At 53.3% G+C, this 16,469-nt stretch overlaps 1 protein-coding gene and 1 long non-coding RNA gene across 2 annotated transcripts in view; one reads left to right on the forward strand and one right to left on the reverse strand.

Annotated features, from left to right (window-relative positions):
* The window catches only part of LOC309518156, a 350,853-nt gene that overhangs the window by 330,728 nt on the left and 3,656 nt on the right, over positions 1-16,469 (reverse strand). The window lies entirely within an intron of this gene.
* The window catches only part of DNAH2 (dynein axonemal heavy chain 2), a 146,876-nt gene that overhangs the window by 111,953 nt on the left and 18,454 nt on the right, over positions 1-16,469 (forward strand). The window contains exons 56-75 of the mRNA XM_082197458.1: positions 65-232; positions 348-508; positions 2,027-2,166; positions 2,418-2,565; positions 3,705-3,844; positions 3,993-4,203; positions 4,728-4,844; positions 5,622-5,763; positions 6,076-6,245; positions 6,375-6,491; positions 7,473-7,637; positions 7,922-8,047; positions 8,865-9,013; positions 9,166-9,232; positions 9,526-9,676; positions 9,894-10,042; positions 10,396-10,529; positions 11,659-11,803; positions 13,094-13,293; positions 14,527-14,653. Of these exons, the coding sequence (XP_082053584.1) occupies positions 65-232; positions 348-508; positions 2,027-2,166; positions 2,418-2,565; positions 3,705-3,844; positions 3,993-4,203; positions 4,728-4,844; positions 5,622-5,763; positions 6,076-6,245; positions 6,375-6,491; positions 7,473-7,637; positions 7,922-8,047; positions 8,865-9,013; positions 9,166-9,232; positions 9,526-9,676; positions 9,894-10,042; positions 10,396-10,529; positions 11,659-11,803; positions 13,094-13,293; positions 14,527-14,653 (2,927 nt within the window). The remainder of the gene's footprint in view (positions 1-64; positions 233-347; positions 509-2,026; positions 2,167-2,417; positions 2,566-3,704; positions 3,845-3,992; positions 4,204-4,727; positions 4,845-5,621; positions 5,764-6,075; positions 6,246-6,374; positions 6,492-7,472; positions 7,638-7,921; positions 8,048-8,864; positions 9,014-9,165; positions 9,233-9,525; positions 9,677-9,893; positions 10,043-10,395; positions 10,530-11,658; positions 11,804-13,093; positions 13,294-14,526; positions 14,654-16,469) is intronic.

Genomic DNA, 16,469 nt, shown 5'->3' on the forward strand with positions numbered 1-16,469 from the left:
ACCCCCTCCTGCAGCACCCTCCTGCAGGTGGGGTTTGACAGCCACTAGCCGATTCTCCCTGCAGTAACCCGCATCGTCCGGGTGATCAGCCAGCCGCGAGGCAACATGCTGCTGGTGGGCATCGGTGGCAGCGGGCGCCAGAGCCTGGCACGGCTGGCCTCATACATCTGTGAGTACTACACCTTCCAGATCGAGGTCTCCAGGCAGTACCGCAAACAAGAGTTCCGGGAAGGTAAGGATGCCCATCGTCTCCCGCCAGCTTTGGGAGTCTGGCCCACAAAGCCAGCCTGGGGTAGCTACACACCCTCTCCTTTGACCGGCCCTCCCCTGGCTGTTATTTCCCGCAGACATCAAGAAGCTGTACCGCCAGACCGGGGTGGACCAGAAGCCCACCACCTTCCTCTTTGTGGACACGCAGATTGCAGACGAGTGCTTCCTCGAGGACATTAACAACATCCTCAGCTCCGGGGAGGTGCCCAACCTGTACAAGCCAGATGAGTTTGAGGAGGTTCGTGTCTCTTCCACACCCCATGGAGCCCTGGAAAGACTAGGACTGGGGAGGGCAGCGCAGGGATCCGTGCCGTTCTGCTTCCTGCTGCAACAGACGGGCTGAATGAGTTCTCCTCCTGGGAAGGGAGAGGTCCGGAGGGTGGCAACATGAGAACAGAGCCTTCTCTGTGGTGGCTCCCCGTCTGTGGAGTGTCCTTCCCAGGGAAGCTCGCCTGGCACCTTCATTATACACCTTTAGGTGCCCAGCAAAAACGTTCCTTTTCTACAAGGCCTTTGGTTGATCCGATTTACATCCTCAATAAATAAATAAATTCAATCATCCTCAGCGGCAGCAGTAGCAGCAAGAACAACAACAACTTCTAGCTGGGAGATTACCAGCTAGAGGATTGTTGATGATTGAATTAATAGTCCCAGGCAGCGCATGATTTCTTTAAAAAGGAGAGGTACTGAGGCTACATATTAGGAGTCACCTTTTTGGACCAAGGAGCTATTCCAAGCCACCCCCCAAAAAGCCCCAGATGTGTGTGGACTTGGCTCCTGTGGAAAGACACTCATTGTGGTGACCATCGTACCTGGTCTCAGAGTTGTGACCCTGCCTTGGAGCCTTTCCCCCTAGCATCTGAAGACCTGCAGAGCTTGAAACCCTCCCTCTCCAGGAGCTTTGGGCTTCCTGCCTGCCCTTCCTCTCCCCTTGAGCACCTGAGTTTGGAGGGGTTGAGCACCTGGGCCTGTGTGAACCCCCAATAATTATATTTAGAGGGGAATTTAGAGGAAGCTGCCTTCCCATTCTGGTTCTGTGCACCCAGGTTCATAGAATTGTAGAGGGACCACGAAGGTCCTCTAGTCCAGCCCCCTGTTTTGCCCAACATGGGGCTCAAACCCACGACCCTGAGATTCAGAGTCTCGTGCTCAGCTGGTTAGAGCACGGTGCTGCAAGGTTGCAGGTTTGATCCCCGTATGAGACAGCTGCATCTTCCTGCATTGCAGGGGGTTGGACTAGATCAGGCATAGGCAAACACGGCCCTCCAGATGTTTGGAACTACAATTCCCATCCTCCCTGACCACTGGTCCTGCTAGCTAGGGATCATGGGAGTTGTAGTCCCAAAACATCTGGAGGACCGAGACAGCTGCATCTTCCTGCATTGCAGGGGGATTGGACTAGATCAGGCACAGGCAAACACGGCCCTCCAAATGATTTGGGACTACAATTCCCATCCTCCCTGACCACTGGTCCTGCTAGCTAGGGATCATGGGAGTTGTAGTCCCAAAACATCTGGAGGACCGAGTTTGCCTATGCCTGGACTAGATGATCCTCAGGTTCCCTTCCAACTCTCTATGATTCCACCATGCTCTGCTCCTCTCCTTGGCACAGAAAGTTTGAGGCCAAGCTAGTGAGCAGCACCTGAACTGATGACACGGAGCGGTTCGGGGCGTTTCAACACTGGCAACAGGTTCCTTTTCCTTGATCCTCTTTCTTTCCCCTCTCTCTGCCCCCCACCCGCCTTTCTGTCCCCAGATCCAGACCCACATCATAGATGCAGCTCGGACAGAGGGTATCCAGGAGAGCCAGGACAGCCTCTTTGCCTTCCTCATTGAGAGGGTGCGGAACAACCTGCACGTGGTGCTGTGCCTGAGCCCAGTCGGGGATCCGTTCAGGTGAGGGGAGGGGGAGAGCTGCCGGGAGGGATCATCGGAGCAGAGGCTGCTGTCTAGACATCCACAGGGGCGGCTTCTGCTTGGAGCAACAGCGACCCCTGGTGGACACAGGGGCGGCTGGAGAAAAATGGCCTTTAACGGCAGGCAAAGTGAGGTGGGCAAACTAGAGGGCCGTGGCCAAGGAGTAAGGGAAGCAGAGAGAGGCATAGTTGGTGCAACGCCAACCCACGGCTCTCTCCACTGTGCCTCAGGAACTGGATCCGGCAGTACCCGGCCCTGGTGAACTGCACCACCATCGACTGGTTCTCTGAGTGGCCCAAGGATGCCCTCCTGGAAGTGGCGGAGAAGTACCTGGAGGGCGTGGACCTGGGGACCGTGGAAAAGGGGAGCCTGGACACGGTGAGGGGGAGCCCCTGTCCCTCCCAACGCGGCACAGAGGGGGGCCGTCCTGAAGGTTGGCAGGGCTCGTTTGACAACGAGAAACCAAGCCGTTAGTGCCTGCGGAACACTCTGACACTGGATATTCAGCAGGCGGCTGCTGAAAACTCCGCCAGGCCTATGCATCCTTCCACAGGAGTTAATTGAATCATAGAATCATAGAGTCATAGAATCATAGAGTTGGAAGAGACCACAAGGGCCATCGAGTCCAACCCCCTGCCAAGCAGGAAACACCATCAGAGCACTCCTGACATATGGTTGTCAAGCCTCTGCTTAAAGACCTCCAAAGTAGGAGACTCCACCACACTCCTTGGCAGCAAATTCCACTGTCGAACAGCTCTTACTGTCAGGAAGTTCTTCCTAAGGTTTAGGTGGAATCTTCTTTCTTGTAGTTTGGATCCATTGCTCCGTGTCCGCTTCTCTGGAGCAGCAGAAAACAACCTTTCTCCCTCCTCTATGTGACATCCTTTTATATATTTGAACATGGCTATCATATCACCCCTTAACCTCCTCTTCTCCAGGCTAAACATGCCCAGCTCCCTTAGCCGTTCCTCATAAGGCATCGTTTCCAGGCCTTTGACCATTTTGGTTGCCCTCCTCTGGACACGTTCCAGTTGGTCAGTGTCCTTCTTGAACTGTGGTGCCCAGAACTGGACACAGTACTCCAGGTGAGGTCTGACCAGAGCAGAATACAGTGGCACTATTACTTCCCTTGATGCGGTTAATTTCTTTCTTCTTTTTTTTAAAGAAAGAAATCTATTGTGTGGTTTCATCTTTTTAATGCCGGAAACCACTTTGGTATTATTTTTTATGGCGCAGCAGTATACAAATATCTTTTTATAAATAAATGTGTGGCTGCAGGCAGCGGGTGAGGATTCCTTTTCCAAGCTTCATGAAGACAATAACGCTTCTGATGGCCAATTGCTAGAAGCCACAGGAGCGCTTGACTCTTCCTTGTGGGCTTGACACTGCGCCATCCGACTGGCCACTGTGAGAACAGAATGCTGGACTAGATGGGTCTCCGTTGGCCTGATCCAGCCCCCAGGCTCTTCTTTAGGTTCTTTGGGCCTGATTCTGTCTCCCCTCTCCATCTTGTCTAGATGCAAAAGCGAGTGGCTAGGATCTTTGTGACCATGCACTGGTCCGTGGCCAGGTACTCACAAAAGATGTTGCTGGAGCTGAGGCGCCATAACTACGTCACCCCGACCAACTACCTGGAGCTGGTCTCTGGCTACAAGAAGTAAGGGGGCCCCTCTGGTCTCTCTCCAGGGAAGGCGAGTGGGACGGCCGAGAGCCTGGGAGCGTATGGAGATCCATGGGCGGCCCAACTTCTGGGCTAGACTGGGCTGGAGAGCAGTCATGGAGCCTTCCCCTTCCTCCTTTTGCAGGCTCCTGGCTGAGAAGCGGAAGGAGCTCTCGGACCAAGCCAACAAGCTCCACAACGGGCTCTTCAAGATCGATGAGACCCGGAAGAAGGTGGAGGTGATGACGCTGGAGCTGGAGGAAGCCAGGAGGAAGGTGGCGGAATTCCAGAAGCAGTGCGAGGAGTACCTGGTCATCATTGTTCAGCAGAAGCGAGAAGCTGATGAGCAGCAGAAGGTGGGTGTCCGAGTCCGGGCTCCTGGGATGCTCTCCTCGGTCGGTAAACTAAGGTCCACGGGCTGGATCAGGCCCAATTGCCTTCTGGATCTGGCCCGTGGATGGTCCAGGAATCGCCGTGTGGATCGCCAGCATGTTCATTCCCTCTCCCTCACGTGGTGGCAGCAGCAGCGATGCCTCCCTCCCTCCTCCTGGCTTCTCCCTGCCCTGCTTAGAGAAGGAAGGGGGCTGGGCTTTGTTGAGCCGCAGCTGGCTTAGCGCCCCTCTCGAGCGACCGCCATTTAAAGCAGCCCCTCTCCAGAGCCCTTTTGCGCACCGCTCATTGTCCCTCTCCTGCCACCGCCACCAGCCCCTGCCGCTCACAAGACACAGGTAAGCCTGCCTGGTGCTCTTGCATATATATTTTTTCAAAATATTGTCCAGCCCCCCACAAGGTCTGAGGGACAGTGGACCAGCCCCCTGCTAAAAAGGTTTGAGGACCCCTGGTGCTGAGACTTCTCCTCCCCCTGCTCCTCTCCCCACAGATGGTGTCAGCCAACAGTGAGAAGATTGCAGCCGAGGAGATTAAGTGCAAAGCTTTAGCGGACACTGCCCAGAGGGACCTGGAAGAGGCCATGCCTGCCTTGGAGGAAGCCATGAAGGTAGCAGGAAGGGGAGGGACATTGTAGAAGCCCTGCCCCACGGGCTGCAGGGTCTGCTAAGTTAGGCAGCCGATAAGAGCTGTGCCAGATCTCTGGCGAACCAAACAGCACAGCGGAGTTTGGGGCGGGCAGGATTTGTGACCCGCAGAGTTCCTCTGCTGCAATGCACACGACTATTTCACTTCAAACAAGAGCATTGTGTTTCTTACTGACTCTAGGCAAACGGAGAGATCCATTCCACCAAATTGGCGCTCTCCCAGCTTCCCTGTTAGGAGGCAGTAATGCCACCAACCTGCTTGGCATTAAAAGAGGATTAGAGATATTCGCGAAGGAGGAGGAGAGGGCTATCGGAAGTTACTAGCCAGGGTGGCTGTATTCTCCCTCCACTGTTGGAGGCGGCAATGCTTGCAAATGCCAGCTGCTGGCAGATCCTCCTCGCTGGCATCTGGTTGGCCCTGTGCCAGCAGGATCCTGGACTAGATAGTCCATTGGGCGGATCCAGCAGGGCTGTTGTAATGTTCTTAACCACACAGCATTCTGTGCCTGTGTGCATGCTCTGGCGCCACCCTCCCTGCGCAGCCCCAACATGCTGGGATTTCCCAGCTGTGTGGTGGTGGCTGGAGATTTAGGATGCTCTCCATTCCTCTCCAAGGGTTAGAAGGGGGTGTGTCCCCCCCCTTTCCTTCCTGTTTCCATGCTCTGACTCCCTGCCTGACTCTCCCTTTGGAGCAGCCGCTTCTGAAAGGCCCCTACGCCCCCCCTTTCCCTTCCCCCCAGGCTTTGGAATCGCTCAACAAGAAAGACTTGACCGAGATCAAGTCTTACGGCCGCCCTCCCACCCTGGTGGAGACAGTCATGCAGGCGGTCATGATCCTGCGAGGCAACGAGCCCACCTGGGCCGAAGCCAAGAAGCAGCTGGGTAAGTAAGGAACCTGGAGCAGGCCCAGAGACAACGTGTGTGCGGACAGATGACATGGATCTGGACCGTGATGCAGCGGAGAGCGGGATGAATCCTTTCCACCTCTCCCACTGCCCTCTCCCCAGACCTCTTTTTTCTGGGAGGGCATTTGCCGCCAGGGTTAGAGAAAGCCTGCTTTTGGGCTTCCCGGAACTGTCCTGTTTTGGTCACTCTGTGGGGCCTGGTTGCAGAAGTCCAAAGTGCCATCAGCACGACCCAAAAGGGCTCTCCTGGCATCGTCCGGCTCCCCTGATCCCGATTCCGCTTCTCCAGGTGAGCCCAACTTCATCAAGCAGCTGGTCTACTTTGACAAGGACAACATCTCCGACAAGGTGCTCAAGAAGATCAGCGCCTACTGCTCTCAGCCGGACTTCCAGCCAGACATCATTGGGCGCGTCTCGGTGGCTGCCAAATCCCTGTGCATGTGGGTTAGAGCCATGGAGGTGAGCATCGAAAGCTCCATCTGTGGAAGGGCCCGGCAGCAGTTCTTTGCACGGTGGGAAGATGCTTTGGGGTCCGATCTTTGCAGGTTGTACTCCATCCTCTGCTTCTCCCCACCTTCTCCTTCCCAGATGTATGGCCGCATTTACCGTGTGGTGGAGCCCAAACGCGCTCGAATGAATGCTGCCCTTGCCCAGCTGGCAGAAAAGCAGGCCGCCCAGGCCGAGGCTCAGGAGAGGCTCCGAGAGGTCAGTCGGCCTCCGAGGGCGATCGGGGAGTGCGGTTTGGCTGCAGGAGTCATGGATACTCTTCGCCTCTCTTCTTATTGCATTGCGCCCACATCTTATACACATTTCACTTGTGGCATCTCAACCACACGCAGTTGAAGTCTGGCTGGTTGAAGTTCTATGAGTTAAATCCAAGCTGTAGGAATGGATATAGACACTTGGAGAGGATATATTGTTTAGTTATTGTCCTTCCTTGCTCACGTTTGTGAGATCAGCAGAGTACCATCCTTTGCAGCTAAATCTGGAAGCGAAGTCAAGGTTGATTTAATAAACCAGGATGCTTTACGGCAGACTGGATTTTCCTGGTCTCACCCCTTTTCTCCCCCTTTAAAAACAACAATCACACACACATGTGAAGAGATAAAAGTAGTGTTTACTTACATAAACTAGGTCTTGAAGCAGCAGTTACCGTAGCAAAACAAAGGCAGGTTTAAAACTGCTATCTAAGTTACAAAAGTACAAAATGTACGTTCAGAAGTGGTGTCTCAGCTGCAGAACTCAGACATGCACGTGAGGGTTAGCTTGGAAGCATGATGAAGAGAAAGAAGGATGCCCAAGCAGGAAGGAAGGAAGCATGTAGGAAGACAAAGGAAGTGACCTCTCTAGCAGTTTTTTCCAGGAAAGCTCTGTGAGCCTCAGTCCCTTCATGTGCCTGTCGGGTTTTCCTGATGCAAAAAGAGCTTTCAAAGCTGGGGTGCAAGGCCCTCTTGGCACGCTGGCTGCAGAAGGCTAAGGATGCTTGACCGAGGGCAGTTTGGGTATGTGCATTTGAACCAGACTTCTGTGTAAGATGTGGCCCTATTGTCTAATGGCGGTGGTAGGGCATTCCCTCTGTGCGTCACTCCAGGCCAACCCTTGTAGGCATCTTCCCAGCGAGGAAGGCCCTGGCAATGGACCTGCTCCTAAGACCTCCTCTCCACCCTCGCCCCAACCCCTGCTCAGGTGGCAGAGAAGCTGGAGATGCTGAAGAAGGAGTACGAGGAGAAGCTGGCCCAGAAGGAGGAGCTGCGCAAGAAGTCGGAGGAGATGGAGATCAAGCTGGACCGGGCCGACAAGCTGGTGTCGGGCCTGGCGGGAGAGAAGGTCCGGTGGGAGGAAACAGTCAAGGTATGACCCATGGAGCTGCTCCACACCCCCTTGGAGTAGAGCGTCAAGTTTCGACAGGACCATTTCTAGGACCCAGCAAGGGAGACCAAAGCCTTGGGACGTGCAAGGGGGTGAGGGGAGGCTACAGAAGATGCTGAGCTCAGAGAACAGAAGACGAAGGGAATGTGGGGTGCAAGAACAGAGACTGTGGCAGCTTTTTAATATCTCCAAGGGCCCCTTTGCAAGGGGAAACTGTCTCCTGGGCTCCGTCCTTCCCCTGATCTCCTCCTCCTCCTTCCCTGCAGGGCCTGGAGGAAGATATAGGCTACCTGGTGGGGGACTGCCTTTTGGCAGCCGCCTTCGTGTCCTACATGGGGCCCTTCCTGTCCAATTACCGGGATGACATTGTCTCGCACATCTGGATGAAGCAGGTGAGCCTGGTGGCCCTTTCCTGAGAGGCCAGCTTCTCCCTCCCGCCATCCCACCCTTGGTGGAAGGACACGAGGCTAGCAGCAAGGAACTGGCATTGCCCCACGTGCCACATCATACATGTTCTGCAGTGGTGAAAAATCAGTCTCTTAGTGTGGCAGCACCAACACTCTGGCCTCCCTGCTTGTTGACATCACGCCAGAGCCTTTGCTGTGCTCTTTCCGGCACCTGCTGAAGACATTTTTCTTTAGGCCAGCCTGTCCAGACCTGTAGAATATTGGTGTGAGTTCTGATCTTGCTTTTAATTTACTGCAGATCTCATCTTTTGAATGTTGCTTTTACTGACAATGTTATGGTTTTATTCTCTTTGCAAACCACTTTGCAAAGTTTGTTTGGTTTTTTGCCACCACATGGGGTATAAATTTTATGAAATACAGTGGTACCTCGGGTTACATACACTTCAGGTTACATACGCTTCAGGTTACAGACTCTGCTAACCCAGAAATAGTACCTCGGGTTAAGAACTTTGCTTCAGGATGAGAACAGAAATCGTGCAGCGGCAGCGGGAGGCCCCATTAGCTAAAGAGGTGCTTCAGGTTAAGAACAGTTTCAGGTTAAGAACAGACCTCCGGAATGAATTAAGTTCTTAACCCGAGTTATCACTGTAAAGAAATAGCCGGTGTCAGCCTCCCAGGGTGTCAGCTGGCCAGGCTGACCAGTGAGTAGCTTGGAAGCCGTGTCGGTCGCCTTCCGCTCATGGGAAGAGGCCGTTCTGAGTGGGGCTTGACTGGCTTCCCTGCTTCTGCTCCCCACCTGCAGACTCGAGAGCTCCATGTGCCTTGCTGCCCCCGCTTCACCTGTGACAGCTTCCTCGCCAACCCCACCATCGTGCGCAACTGGAACATCCAGGGCCTGCCCTCTGACAACTTCTCGACCGAGAACGGGATCATTGTCACACGAGGCAACCGGTGAGCTCCCTGCACCCCCCGGGGAGGCTTTTCAGGCCCACCACGGCCCTCTCCCCTTGGATGATCTGTTGGGGGTGCGGGGCACCCAGAGGTCCAAAGGTGAGATGCCGAGGGGCCCCAGCGCCCCTCAAGCCCCAATGTGTCTTTTCCAGGTGGCCTCTCATGATCGACCCCCAGTGCCAGGCCACGAAGTGGATCAAGAACATGGAAGCCAAAAAAGTAAGGAGGAGCTCCATTGCAGATGCTTGCTTCTCTAGGTTTGAACCCCCTGCCCTATGATTTCTGCACCCCGCTCCCTTGTCCCTGCTTGCTGTTGCAGGGCTATACAAATGCTCATTCCCCTTCAGTTCCAGCCCCCTGTTCCTGCTTCTAAGCAGAAGTGCATTCAAATGTTGGGCTAGCAGCTGGATCCAACATCTGTTTACCTGCTTGGGAAATTCTCTGATGTGGGTGGCAGCCAGAGAGGCGTTCTGGTGGCCCTCTCATGCTTCCGCCCCCTCTGCCTCCCACAGGGCCTCAAGATAATTGACCTGCAGATGCCTGACTATATGCGCATCCTGGAGACGGCCATCCAGTTTGGCACCCCGGTGCTGCTGCAAAACGTTCAGGAGGAGCTGGACCCCACATTGGCCCCCATCCTCAACAAGTCCGTCACCAAAGTGGGTGAGTGCCTGGCTTCTGCCTGCTGACTTCTGGGCACCCTTTTGTGTTTCTCATCCAGGTTTGGGATTTGAGGTTTGGGGGGGAGAGGAATTCGATGGAGGAATGGATGCCAGCTTCCTGGGAAGGGGCTGGCATCTTGTCCAGAGGGAAAGAGGGCCCAGGTGAAAGACCCCTTAATCCCACCCCTATCTTGCTCCTGACCTGTGTGTCTTTGTAGGCGGCCGCCTGCTGATAAGGCTGGGGGACAAGGAAGTGGAATACCACCCCGATTTCCGCTTCTACCTCACCACCAAGCTCCCCAACCCACACTACACGCCGGAGACGTCCTCCCAGACCACCATTGTCAACTTTGCTGTCAAAGAGCAGGTAGGCAGCGCAACCAGGGAGAGCGTTGCCGCTGCTGCTGGGCTCCTGTCTTGCTCATGGGCCTCCGATCGGGGCATCTGGTTGGTGAGAATGGGGTGCTGGGCTGTGGTGGACCCCCTTTGGCCTCATCCAGGCTTCTCGATCCTGGAAATTCTTTCCAGCTCCTGGGATTTGAGGTGGGAGGAGATGGGCGGTTTGGAAAGGGACAGATTCCACCCCCTGCAGAAGACTTCATAGGAGGGAAGAAGAATTGCCAGGAGAGCAGGCATAAAGGGTGGGGAGCATCCTTCATGCCAAACGATGGGAGGGGGGGAGGCAGAAGGGTCCGTACTGAGTGTCCTGGGCCTCTTCAGGGGCTGGAAGCTCAGCTGCTGGGGATTGTGGTCCGGAGAGAGAGGCCCGAGCTGGAAGAGCAGAAGGACAACCTGGTCCTCAACATCGCAGCTGGCAAAAGGAAGCTGAAGGAGCTGGAGGACGAGATCCTGAGGTAACGGGGCAGGGCAAGGGGACAGGCATGTGCTGTGGAGAACAGGATCCTTTTGAGGGTTCATCACTTGTGTGTGCAGACGCTTGGACTACTGCCATGTGCTCTACGTGGGGCTACCTTTGAAGGTGACCCAGAAACTGCAACTAATCCAGAATGCGGCAGCCAGACTGGGGACTGGGAGTGGCCACTGAGACCACATAACACTGGTCCTGAGAGATCTGCATTGGCTCCCAGGACGTTTCCGAGCACAATTCAAAGTGTTGATGTTGACCTTGAAAGCCCTAAACGGCCTCAAAGGCCCAGTAGACCTGAAGGAGCATCTCCACCCCCATCGTTCAGCCCGGACACTGAGCTCCAGCACTGAGGGCCTTCTGGTGGTTCCCTCCCTGCGAGAAGTGAGGTTACAGGGAACCAGACAGAGGGCCTTCTCGGTGGTGGCGCCCGCCCTGTGGAACACCCTCCCAGCAGATGTCAAGGAAATAAGCAGCTATCCTATCTTAAAAAGACATCTGAAGGCAGCCCTGTTTAGGGAAGTTTTTAATATTTAAAGCTGTATTGTTTTTAATACTTGATTGGGAGCTGCCCAGAGTGGCTGGGGAAACTCAGCCAGATGGGCGGGGTATAAATAATAAATTATTATTATTGTTGTTGTTGTGCCTGAAGAGCATCATGTAAACAATGGCTTAAAAACAGCATCTGCTGCGACCTCAGCAAAGTTGAAGGAACTGGCAGTGGAGGCCACGAAGCCTTCGTGGTTGTCCCTGTGGGGTGATACGTGGCAGTCCTTACTGATCAGGCAAAGGAAGGTGGCTGCTGTCTTCTGCACTCCCTTTACCCCCTGGGTCTCCAGCCTTTTGTGGAGGCTGAGCATCATGTTGCAAGTCTGCCCTTCCCTCTCCTCTCTTCCCCATAAACTCAGCCGACAGTTCTGCAGGCCCAGACCCCACCTCCTCCTCCATCATATGGGGCTTCTCCCAGCCAGGGAAGGCATCCTTCCCACCCTGCCTCTTGGGCAAAGCTGCAGGGCTCTGCTTCTGATCTTCAGGCCCTCTGGGGAGTGGGCACAGGTGTTCTGCCCTTGCTTGCGCCCCCCCTCCCCGTGCTCACCTCTCCCGCTTTTAACTGTCAGGTTGCTGAACGAAGCCACGGGCTCCCTCTTGGATGATGTGCAGCTTGTGAACACACTCCAAACCTCGAAGGTCACAGCCACCGAGGTCACAGAGCAGCTGGAGACCAGCGAGACCACGGAGATCAAAATTGACACGGCCCGGGAGGTGAGGGGAAAGAGCTCGCCTTGGCTGTGCGAGAAGGGCAGGGAGGCTGGCCAAAGAGTCTGCCAGATCAGGCCAATGGCTCACCAGCATCCTGTTCTCACACTGCCAACCAGAAGCCCCAAAGGGAAACCCACATGTAGGATCTGAGCAGAAGAGCACTTGCCTCTCCGATGGCTTCTGGCAACTGGTACTCAGAAACATTGCTTTCTCTGACCATGGAGACAGTGCATAGCCATTGCGGCTAGCAGCCCCCAACAGCCCTTGCCTCCACAAATTTGTCTACTCCTCTTCTAAAGCCCTCTTGGTTGCTGCAAGATATAAAGACAATGTGGCATTAGTGATATAAGTAAAAGGAGTATGTAACAAATGTCTCAAAAGACAAGGGCGGAAAAATTAGAGTACACTGTGTCAAATGTAATCAAAAGGATATAAAGGGGAAAATTGGAGACACAATGGGTTGAAATGTATAATATAGATTAAGACTTGAAAGAGGGTAAGATATTGCTGAATATGAGTGTGTAAAAAGGAACACAGAAAAGGGAGATGTGAGGAAGTCAGGAAGAAGGGTTACGAAAACAACAAGTAAAAATTTGGATTTTTATGTCTCTTTTATGTCTTGTTTCTATGTTTTTTTTCTTCTCTCTTTTTGTTTCTTACCTTTTATAGGTTTTTATTGTATTTATCTGTTTTGCTTTGAGTGTGATAATGTTGTTTCTTTTTTGGTTTGATTGGAAGGATGATTTTTTGTTTAAAATCTCAATAAATATTCTTTTAAAAAAAATAAAGCCCTCTTGGTTGCTGGCCATCACTGCCTCCTGTGGCAGGGAGTTCCGTAGTTCAACTCTGTGCTGTGAGAAGAAGCACTTTCTTTTTTGTCTGTCCTGAATCTTCCAATATCCACCTTCATGGATTTCCACAAATTCTAGTCTGATGGGAGAGGGAGGAAAACTTTCCTCTATCCACTGTCTCCAGGTGATGCATTATTTCATAAACTTCAGGTGGAATCCCCGCCCCCGCAGAACTGAGGGTCTTGAGGAAGGTTTGTGGGTACAGATGCTGTGCCTGAACCCCTCCTGGGCTTCTCCACACTCCATAGGGGCTAGTAACTTGCTCTTTGACTGGTGAAGTACTGATTCTGCAGGAAAGGTCATTTCTCTGGGAGTGAGTGGTTTGTGTGCTGGGGTAAAGGCCTCACCCCATGGCTGATCCATCCTCTCCTCCCCCCCGCCCATCTCCTGCTCCTGCCCTCTGGCTGCTTGCCAACTCACCTGTCGCACGTGCTCTCACTAGGCCTACCGACCATGTGCTCAGCGGGCGTCCATCCTCTTCTTCGTCCTCAACGACATGGGCAGGATCGACCCCATGTACCAGTTCTCCCTCGATGCCTACATCGACCTCTTCAACCTCAGCATCAACAAGAGCCATCGAAGCACCAAGCTGGACGAGAGAATCCGCTTCCTCAACGAATACCACACCTATGCCGTCTACAGGTAAACTACTACGTGCGGAAGGCGGGGGGGCAGCCAACCACTGCCACCACTCCTTTCCCTGTTGCGCCTGGCAATCGATGCCCTTGGGGTCTCCTTCCTGAGGAACGAGGCGTGTTCAATTTAACTGGGAGAAGTTGTCTACAATCCTCAGACTTGTCCCATATAGTCCATACAGTGGACACTCGGGTTGCAAACGTGATCCGTGCGGGAGGCAGGTTCACAACCCACAGCGTTCACGACCTGCACATCTGCGCATGCGCAAGTCGCGATTCGGTGCTTCTGTGCATGCGCAAGCACCGAAACCCGGAAGTAACGGTTCCGGTACTTCTGGGTTCAGCGGGGTGCGCAACCTGAAATCGCATAACCTAAAGCATCTGTAACCCGAGGTATGACTGTATAGTCAAATCACAGGACGCCTGTTCCAGACAGGCACTGGACGTTCAGGCTTCACTCTCTTGAATATCTGACAAAGCAACTGCGGAAGGTGTGGAGACAAATCAGGCACTTTCTATCACGTGGTGGCTATGTAAGAAAATCCAGGCATTTGGGGAGAGTATCCACTTACAACTACAAAAAATGATAGAGATTTCCTTTATGAGAAAACCAGAAGCTTATCTTCTGGGGATTACAGATTTGGATATTCCACAAAAGATGAAAAGTATTTTTTTATATGCCACAGTGGCAGCAAGAGTTCTTATCGCTACAAAATGGAAGAGTGATGAAATCCCCTCTATTCATGAATGGATCCCAAAGCTAACAGAATATGTGGAGTTAGACAGTTTATCAGAAAAAAATAAAGAACAAACCAAAACGGGAATTTGTCTCAAAATGGGAAGTCTTCAAAGTTTATTTGAAAAACAACTATAGCGCTTTAAACTCTGTCTCAGCTTTTGAATAACTTCAGTAATAGCTTTAAGAAAGATATGAGACCTAAGATGAGACCTAAACCAATAATTAGTTCATCTATGATAAAAGTGTGTATTGGCAACAAATAATATATAATTGACATAAGGAATAGACGGGAGGTCGGGTCTATAGTTCAAGGACCACTTTTTGCTTTATTGATTGGTAATTAATATTGTCTTTATCGCTGTTTTTATTTGTATTTTTGTTTTGTTTTTTCCTTTTTTGGTGTATCAATAAAATAAAAGAAGACTATCTGAGAAAGGAGGCTGCTGTGAGTTCTCTCCGAGCTCCAACCCTTCCTTCCGTTTTCTGTGTGGCTTCTCTTAGGTACACCTGTCGGGGCCTCTTTGAGCGGCACAAGCTGCTTTTCAGCTTCCAGATGTGTGCCAAGATCCTGGAGGTCTCCGGCAACCTCAAGATGGACGAGTACAATTTCTTCCTGCGCGGGGGAGTGGTAAGAGCTCAAGAGGCACCCTGACGGATCAGACCAAAGGCCAAGCTGGTTCAGTAGCCTTCTGTTACTGTGGCCAGCCAGGGGCCTACGGAAAGCGAACAAGTGGGACCTGAGTGCAAGAGCAGCACTCACCCCTTCCTCATCCCCAGCAACTGGGCATGCAGAGGCATATTGCCTTTGGTCCTGGAGGTAGTGTATAGCCATCATTTCGAGTAGCCCTTGATAGCCTTAGCCCCCATAAGGTAAAGGGACCCCTGACCATTAGGTCCAGTCGTGGCCGACTCTGGGGTTGCGGTGCTCATCTCGCTTTATTGGCCGATGGAGCCGGCGTACAGCTTCCGGGTCATGTGCCCTGCATGACTAAGCCGCTTCTGGCGAACCAGAGCAGCGCACAGAAACGCCCTTTACCTTCCCACCGGAGCAGCACCTATTTATCTACTTGCACTTTAACGTGCTTTCGAACTGCTAGGTGGGCAGGAGCAGGGACCGAGCAACGGGAACTCACCCCGTCACAGGGATTCGAACCGCCGACCTTCTGATCGGCAAGTCCTAGGCTCTGTGGTTTAACCCACAGCGCCACCCGCATCCCTTAGCCCCCATAAATTTGTCTAATTTCTTTTAAAGCCATCTAATCAGTGGCTACCGCTAATTATTGCCGTAGCAAAACATAATTTAGCAACGCACCGTGTGAAGAAGTCTTTCCTTTTCTCTGTCTTGAATCTTTCCCGGCAAAAAAGATCCTAAGCTTTGCTGGATGAGCCCATTGGGTTCTCGTATTATAAGAGCGGGGCAGAAACTCTTTATCTGCTCCCTCTCTACCATGTACAGTTGCATGCATCTGTATTGTGTCTCTCTTGTCTTTTTGTCTAAAGTAAAAAAAAAAGCAAATTTTGGCAACCTTTCTTCATAGGGAAGCTGCACTAGCCCTTTAATCATTTTGCTTGCCCTTTTCCAGCTCTGCAGTATCTTTCTTAACGTATAGTCATCAACAATGTACAGTGGTGCCTCGCAAGACGAAATTAATTCGTTCCACAAGTCTCTTCGTCTTGCGAGTTTTTTGTCTTGCGATGCACGGTTTCCCATAGGAATGCATTGAAAATCAATTAATGCGTTCCTAGGGAAACTGCCTTCAGACCAGGTCCGGGGACAGTCTGTCCCCGGACCTCCTCTGAAGGCTGGGGGGGGGGGACAAGGGCTTTTCTTCCCACCCCCAGCATTTTAAAAAACCCCGGGACAGCGGAGGACTTCTCCGCTGTCCGGGCGATCTTAAAATGCTGGCGGGCGGCATTTTAAAATCGCCCCGGGACAGCGGAGGACTTCTCCGCTGTCCGGGGCGATTTAAAAGCCCCTGGGAAGGCAGGCAGGGAGGACAAAGACTTTCGCCCCCCGCCCGCCTTCAGAAGGTGTTCCCGCCCCCCCCCGCCCCGCTTCGGAGCAGCGTTCCGAAGCGGGGCGGCTGGGGCAGGTCTTCCCGCCCCCCCGCCCCGCTTCGGAGCAGCGTTCCGAAGCCGGGCGGTGGGGGCAGGTGTTCCCGCCCCCCCGCCCCGCTTTGGAGCAGCGTTCCGAAGCGGGGCGGCTGGGGCAGGTGTTCCTGCCCCCCCCGCCCCGCTTCGGAGCAGCGTTCTGAAGCCGGGCGGTGGGGGCAGGTGTTCCCTCCCCCCCGCCCGGCTTCGGAGCACCAGGAGAAGCGATCTCCCCGCAGCCCCTTGCTTCAAAAGAGGTCCGGGGGCAGCGGGAAGCGCTTCCCGCTGTCCCCGGACCTGGGGCTGCGGGGAGAAGATCGCTTCTCCCCGCCGCCCCTTGCTTCAAAAGAGAA

Source organism: Podarcis vaucheri (genome assembly GCF_965113315.1).
Source record: "Podarcis vaucheri genome assembly, chromosome: 13".
In the NCBI taxonomy this organism is placed as follows: domain Eukaryota; kingdom Metazoa; phylum Chordata; class Lepidosauria; order Squamata; family Lacertidae; genus Podarcis; species Podarcis vaucheri.